Raw genomic sequence first — 8,325 nt, forward strand, 5'->3', positions numbered from 1 at the left:
TCAGGGGGATTTTTTAGCAGGTCTAAGTTGGCGAAATATTAAAGTATTTTTAGACGCAAGTATGAAAAAATGTATTCACATATAGTTTGCTTTGAAAACCTCCTAACTTTTTCATTACGGCAGTGTTTGACACTAAGACTTTTAGAGAAGGAGTCCACCGGACTCCTTAATTCCAAAATCAAGGAGTCCGGCATAAAATTAAGGAGTCCAGGATAATTAGAACATTTATTCAAATTTATTGACTCAATGCTCCAGCTAGCCCTAAATAACAGGTTGGGACACCCGCTGCCCTTTCCAAGTACCCGGTTGCCATTTTACTACACCCTGCTGTGCCCTTTTGTTTGCCAGTCAATGTCCAGAAATGAGTTATAAATGTACATACTTTTGACACTGACTTAAAGTTAACAGCTGAGGTAACAAACTCTAAGTACCGTATTGAAAGAAGTAACATCACATTACATAAAAAGTTGAGTATTGCAAGGGTTGAGTACTGGCCCTTGCAAGTGTCCCATAAAGGCCAATTTAATTCACATCAAAATTGTCATTTGGCTGGAGCACTGATGACTATTTATTCAATGTTTTCACAGAGCCTTTGGTATTTCATTTCTGAAAGGCAAACTAGAGATTTGTATTCTGAGAGCACATTTAAGTTATATTTTAATTGTTTTATTCAAATAACATGAACATGACTGAAACTATTTATCTTATAGATTCTAATATGACTTGAAAAAATTGCCATGAACTGACGATCTAGCATATAGAACCTTGGCCTCTTGTGAAGCGGCTGTGGAGCCATCAGATATAAGGGAATTGAACGGGGCATTATCAAATACCGTACTGAATTTTGTTTAATTGGAACATTCATCTGCAATCAGTGCAATGAGACACTGACATGTCTTATATGTTGTGTCAATGCTAACAGACTTTGCAATATAAGCTTGGTACATGGTGACATAGTCTGTGTAGGACTGTCCTTATTTCTGAATAATGTTCAGCATCCATAAACAGAATGCACTACCTGTCAAAGATAGCTTTCAGCTGAATTAACAAGCAGTCAGCTAGTGATTAACTTAATTATTTTTTCCCTTTTTTGCATTTTCTTAGCTTATAATATTATCATGGCCCTTAAAAGATTTTTGATGGCTTTCAATCGCACGTTAGAGCGCACAGTGACAAAGCTACCTACAGTCAGGTACTCATACAGATGTCAGTTCAAACATCAGCCAAGACAATTGTTTTAACTATGCTTGCTGAATATCCTTTATGTATAAATTACAAACGGTCCCTAGACTTACCGAAATACGATTATTTACCGAAAGACGGATAAAATTACCGAAAGACGTATGAAAGTTACCGAAAGACGCCTTCTAATGCATTTATTTTATTGTTTTTATATTAATATTATACAAATACATTACCAAACCAAATTTTAGAGAAAAATATTAAAATATAATGATGTAATAGGCAGTTGAAATTTCAGTGTTCGAGATCGAATTCCGCGTGCCGACTCGCCAACCGAAAGACAGATAAAAGCTTCCAAAATAATCAATTATTCCAATTAATGATAATCTCATAATATCCATATAACTAAAACACACTCATAAAAATGAAAAAGTTCATGAAAATATTTACATATTGTTCAATTGAATAAAGACAATGTGTCAGTGAAATGGTTGTCTCCCTTCGCCAACCGAAAGACGATTTAACGCAGGTAAAACTAATTTATTAGTTGTTGTATTATGAAAATGATTATGAATTTGGATTCAAATAATAGCATTTATATTCTTATGGAGATGTTAGATCAATTGTATATACAGCATTTGAAAGTATTTTGGAATATACTTGAAACATTGCCTTTGAAATAGGTCGAAAATGTCGCTAAAATCATTTTCTTTAACTAACTTAGATCTACAGTATAGTTCAGGGCTTTCAAATTTTAATTTTTGTTTATATGAAAATTGAAAAAAAGAAGTTTTTAAACAGCGAAGTTCTCATCTTCAGATAAATTAGCTTACTTATGGACAATAATAACCAGACCACACCAAATACACACAATCAGGCGATGTTTAAAACAACATAATTATCACTCAGTGTATGACACCCCACAAAGTAGCGGCACGTTTTTTGGGGGACAGTTTGGTATTATTGAAAGTGTGTTAATTTGGGTAAACCCTTTTCGGCTCTGTGACACGTGACGGTGTTGAGCAAATACCATAATAATTACGCATTAAAGGACCGCATTACGTGTACATTTATAATTGCGTGTGATTTTCACACAAATTGACGGATTCATTTGAAGATTCATAAATAACAATTGCGAGTAAAAAGGTAAGTTATTGCTGTAAGTATTAAAGAAGTCCAAATTAATAGAACTTTACACTCTGAAATCATTAATGATGGATGAGTTTCCTGGTGCTATATGTGCTGGAAATGCAGGCTATTATTTCTAATGCGCACCATGATAAACCATAAAAAATTAAGTATTTTAACTTTAACTGTTTGATTTCAACGATGAAGATATCTACATAGTTAATAATAAATATTGCACATAATAATGATACATAATTCAATTCGGGCAACATTATTGCCATGCACATATGAACTTAGGTAACAACAACTTTCTTTTCTTCATGGACATATATATATACGCATGGTGCATTCAAAGGTAATTATTAATATATTCTTATAACTCAATCTCAATTTTATTGTTTGTATGTCTGACACATTTGTTTGTAACACAAGGTGAATTTTCAATGTACATTTACCATAGCTTTTGTCATTAACATGTATATGTCTTTGTCAATGATTTAAATACATATTGTAAGTTAATCATTTTATTTTGTATTTGCAGCATTCAATATTTCATGTAATTTTATTATGTGTATGACTTATGTTTTATGCAGCCTTCCATGTTCGATGTTAATCAAATGTATATATATATGTCATGTATGTAGAGAAATGATGAAAAATAAAATAAAAATTTAGTAACTGTATATATTTGTTCTTACTTCACCTTAAACATATCAATAAATCGTATTTTGGTTGAGAACAGGAGAATACTCTTATTTGCTAAATAAAGGAAATTATTTTGTCAAAAAACTTATTTCTAGATATTATTTTATTTTTTTTGGCTACAATGTGTAAAATCATCAAATATATATGAATATTAAAAATAAATACAATAGCAAGCGTCTTTCGGTAAATTTCTATCATATTTACTCCAGTTTAACCATATCCATAAATCGTATTTCGGTTGACGACGGGAGATAACTCTATTTGACTAAAAAAGGGAAATTCTTTTGTCAATAAAGTCATTATTTCTAAATATTTTTTTTAATTTTTGGCTACAATGCGTATAATCATTATATATACAAGATTATTTAAATATAAATGCGTTAGAAGGCGTCTTTCGGTAACTTTCATGCATATTTCGGTAATTTTATCCGTCTTTCGGTAAATAATCGTATTTCGGTAAGTCTAGGGACCCAATTACAAACTCTTTATGATTTTTTTCTTTTTCAGTTCTTTTATTTTCGCTGCCGGTGGCGAAATCCATTTTACTGTTGACATAAACATTGTTTACATCTAAAATCAACGAGGAATATTTTTGTAAACACCGTTTGACGGGTTTTATCGATTTAGTTACCATATTACAAACTTTAAAAGATACATGAATAACAGTCACTTACTACTTTTAAGAGCGTCTAAATGATAACGATTTGACGAGTCGCAAAATAACCATACGAGCTTTCGGATACTTTTGACCTTCGGATACGATTTGTGTACAATTGGATTTTGAAATGAAGGAGTCCGACGGACTGCCTAGACGGAAAATCCGGTAGTCCGAGCCGAATTTTAGGAGTCTCGGACTACCGGACTCCCGTTAGTGTCGAACGCTGTTACGGTATACTGAATTATTTTATGTCATGATTTATCATATTCTTATGATACACTGTCATGTCATACTGTAATGCACTCGGAAACATATTTTTGCAATGACATATTTTGTTCTGCAAGTGCATTATAGTATGACATGACAGTGTATCATAAGAATATGATAAATCATGACATAAAATAATTCAGTATACCGTAATGAAAAAGTTAGGAGGTTTTCAAAGCATTTACTATATGTGAATACATTTTTTCATACTTGCGTCTAAAAATACTTTAATATTTCGCCAACTTAGACCTGCTAAAAAAATCCCCCTGAATACAACCAAAATCCCCCTGAATTTTCAGCCTTTTGAACAAATCCCCCTGAATGGTCTCCAGAAAATATGGCATGTATGGTTGAAAAGTCTAAGGGTTGAAAAGTCTTTGTTTTTAGAAGGGGTTGAAAAATCTTGGGGTTGAAAAATACTCAAAAATCCTGCTCACCTTCCAAAATGGCTACCAGACAAATCGGCCCCTTACCAAATCGGCCCCTAGCTCAAACGGTTACCTTTTCGGCCCCTTACCAAATCGTCCCCAGCACGTAGACGTTTCGGCCCCTGATTACCGAGACGTTTCGGCCCTTAATTTTATTTTATTTTTTTTATTTCTAAATATAAGTAAAAAACATGTTATTTTTATTTTTTTTATTTTAATTGACTAAATATAATGTATACATGCATACAAAGGTATAGATAAAAATAGATTTGAAGAAAATATCTGTACACTTGAAAAACATGTAAAGATTTATTCACGAGATATTTTTATAAAACGAAATAGAATTGAAGAAGGAATGTTTAAACCTTTTTTTAAAAAATATTCTTTAAATATTATACACAACTATGTTGCTAATAATATGACATGTCCATTGTCTAACATCAGTCTTGACACCTATCGGCCGCCGTAGATGGCACCAACATTTTTGAGGAACTCTTCGCTGGTGACCTCATGGGAATCGTATGAGTCCCACTCATCCATGATCCTGGCGTCGATGTCTCTGTAGCGCTCTCGACGCTGACGGCCAAGGGCTGCCTCCGACACCAGTTGATGTGTTACATTCACCATTTTGGATTCCCTCAGCAGCAAACTCAGCAAAACGTAAAACTGCAGGGTTGACCGACCGGCAGAAAAGTTCAACCGGCGATGCCATCCTGAAATTACAGTCATAACACAATTAAAATTAAAACATACATGATTTTCTATTTTTAGTGAATGCTATTACCGGAAATGATACGGGGAATATAATAAATAAATATTTACAACAGTTTTGTATTTACCTTCGGTGTCATTGTTGGTTCGTATCGTCTGTCGGTACACAGACCACTCAGTGGTGCTCCAGAGGGAGCTCTCCATCCACTGATCTTCAACGTACGTGAAGAGTTCCTTCATCTGGTCCGAACTCCCCTCTGCCCGGTCTTTAAGCTTGATGAAGGCGCGCTCTATGTGTTGTCCCGGAAGAAATGGAAGGGCTAACAGCTTCCTGATGAGCTGGTGGGCTCCCTCTCTCCGCTCATAAGTTGCCTTTAGCCCCAGGTGCTGGACGTGGCGCAGAACAGCCTGGCACCAATGAAATGCGCATCCCTTCAGCTGGGTACCCGGGAAAACGGAGCGGAGGGCCTGCCATAGACCTGAAAGGAAACATTGTATGATATATATATATATAATGTGATATTCAATTTTACCATGATGAATTGTTATTTTTTTCATTTTGCTATATCCTTACCTGCTTCAAAATCCATCACAAAACCTTCGACTTTCGGCGCCTCTTCCATTATTTCTATCAGTTTCTGCAACACCTGCAGTTATCAAACATCATTATTAAATTGTATTATTGAAATGTACGTCAAAAACGTTCCATGGTATAAAACCTACCCATTTTGGTCAAAACGTATATTTCATTATATTTAGATAGATATTTTAAAATGGTATTGCATTTATTATCCGATTTACTTACAGCTACATAATCCTGCTTCCTGCGCTTCGACATTACCACGTATAGCAGTGGAACTTGCTTCACCGACTCGCCTTGCTGCAGGAAGGCGTGCACGGACCAAAGTTGTGTGAATGGTCTGTTGACTACCCTGAAGGTGCCATCGTCGCGCCTGTCCAAGAAACTGTAGTTGACTAGGGGTGGAGAACATCAGATGACGTTTGTCGCCGACCCTCACATCACCGATGAAAAAAGACTCCTGCAGGTAGTCAGTGTCGACCTGTGACGATATTACAATTATGTTTTATGTATTCATCAAAATATATTGACTTGTTATATACCTTAAATACATCCTGCGGGTAGTCAGTGTCGACCTGTAACGATATCACAATTATTTTTATATAAATATCGAAATATATTGACTTGTTATATACCTCAAAGTCCAGAGACGTGGGATCTTTCGGGCGGACTTTCTGGCGCGATCGGTTGACCCGTCTCAGCAAGTTGGAGGGACGCGGTATGTTGAATTCACCGTCCTTGAAAACGCCTACCATGTTTCCTTCGACGATTCTCCCAGCGGGAGCGTGAACGTCTCGCAGTGCTTCCTGTCTCACCTGAAAACATTTCAGTTTCAAAATAGACATCGTCTCACATATATATTTATGCGTTTTTCGAAATTGAATATTGCTTTTTATTAGGGATGGCAACGAGTAGTAAAATTAATACTCGAGTACTCGGACGGTCGTTCGATCGAGTACTCGGGTACTCGATTACTCGGAAAAATTGAATATATGTTCGCAAAGACAAGATTGTGTATACATGTATCGTTAATGACGTATATTGTGCGTTGGTCGTATTATTGGTCATTTTCACCTTTAAAGTAAACTTTCATTACGTATTTTTACTATTTTAACAAAAAATGATATAAAAAGGAGACAAATGTTGTTTCAGGCTTTTAATTGTCTTATTCGTTTCATTTTATACAAGAATGCACTGCAGAAATGAACAACAATCAGAATTACAATGAACGAAAATTAATAGCATACATAAAAATATTCAATACGAAGTTCAGTTCTTGAGTTGTTTACTCTCCATTTTTTTTTTTTTTAGTTTTTCGTACTGTGTAATTGTTGTTTACCTCATTAATATTCATAATTCTTGATTTAATATCAACCAATCAATTGTGATAATCATTGCAAAAATAGTTAAAATGCGCCCATTAAAAAATCAATTCTCGAAACGGTCGAATTGTGTAGGTGAAAGCACCGCTATCAAAACTTCGCTAATTGACATCAGTTTTAATTTGAAATAGGGGTCCTTTGTTGACAGTTTGCAACTATCTTAACAACTGTCAACTAATTGATTGAGGTCAATTGTGTACACAGCGGGGATTAGAGGGACCGTAAATTGTCCTCTTGGCAACTAACCAGATCTGATATTTTGTCTGTAAATCGTGTATTTGGTGATTTTTATAGATTTTAAAAAAAAAATCCGAGTACTCGAGTAGTGATTTGGTACTCGAGTACTCGGACGTTCGATCGAGTACTCGGGTACTCGTTGCCATCCCTACTTTTTATACTTTCACTTACATCTATGGTTAGTAAGACCCGCTTCTTTATGAGTGGGTCGGCCGGGTGACAGTGCTCCTTAGCGCCCCTTGAAAAAACCTCACCCCGCTGATTAACCGACGCATAGCAAGACATGTCTTTTCGCCTGATGCTGCATCTCCACTGCCTACTGGAATCTGTCTCTCTCTGAAATATGAAAAGGGAATGTCTGCACGCACTTATATTACCTCCTTATTTCTGCGCTTTTCTATAATACAAATGCTATATTCGCCTGCAATATTCTATGAACATACCTTGACACAGTACGAAAACCCATCGGATGACACCAGCTTCTGTCGCTTCCGGTTGGAACCCTCTTCGACGACCTCGTAGTCCACTTCGGCCTCGTCAACGACGCTGCACGACAGCATCGGCTCTCCTATCGACCTACATTGTAAGTAATTGAGGTGGAATGTAAGTACAAGATTAATGTTGCATAAAAAAATGTTTAACAGCCATTCATTCTGATACAATGATATATAAGTGTTCATGTTTGTCTTAACTTAAATTTACCTTTCATGGATTACAGTTGTGTCAACAGGTCCATCTCTGGTTACATCGAACAGCTGCTCGCGACTGTCATTGAGTCTGGGGCCTACTATGTAGGTTGCATCTAGAGCGGATACTTCATTTGAACTTTCATCAAGGAACGATTCCGCTGAGGCGAACTGCGAAACATCTGAAGTGGTTGATTCGGTGCGATTCGGTGTCGATGCAGAACTGCCTGTGCTGAAGTCAAGTGCGAACGTCACACTGAGAACATCGCGTACTGGTGACTGAAAATAATTAACAAAGGTAAGGGGCCGATTTGTCTTGATCCCTCCAAAATGACCTTTCAACTATAGGGCAGCGGTTTAT

General features: G+C 36.0%; 1 protein-coding gene across 1 annotated transcript; it reads right to left on the minus strand.

The window, feature by feature from the left end:
- Window positions 1-4,808: 4,808 nt before the first annotated feature.
- Window positions 4,809-5,953, minus strand: LOC128236854 (uncharacterized). Its single transcript, XM_052951977.1, has 4 exons — window positions 5,885-5,953; window positions 5,654-5,726; window positions 5,208-5,558; window positions 4,809-5,081 (listed from the first exon to the last, which is right to left on the minus strand). The coding sequence occupies exons 1-4, from the start codon at window positions 5,915-5,917 to the stop codon at window positions 4,822-4,824; spliced, it is 717 nt and encodes a 238-aa protein (XP_052807937.1). The 5' UTR covers window positions 5,918-5,953; the 3' UTR covers window positions 4,809-4,821.
- Window positions 5,954-8,325: the final 2,372 nt, after the last annotated feature.

Source organism: Mya arenaria, chromosome 6 (assembly GCF_026914265.1).
Source record: "Mya arenaria isolate MELC-2E11 chromosome 6, ASM2691426v1".
NCBI classification, from domain to species: domain Eukaryota; kingdom Metazoa; phylum Mollusca; class Bivalvia; order Myida; family Myidae; genus Mya; species Mya arenaria.

Excerpts from the sequence above, each read along its gene's own strand:
- LOC128236854 (XM_052951977.1), bottom strand. The coding sequence starts at position 5,917 with ATGTCGAAGCGCAGGAAGCAGGATTATGTAGCT. Across the intron at positions 5,727-5,884 it reads GGAAGCAGGATTATGTAGCT|GTGTTGCAGAAACTGATAGA; the intron begins GTAAGTAAATCG and ends TGATAACTGCAG. Across the intron at positions 5,082-5,207 it reads AACCAACAATGACACCGAAG|GATGGCATCGCCGGTTGAAC; the intron begins GTAAATACAAAA and ends CTGTAATTTCAG.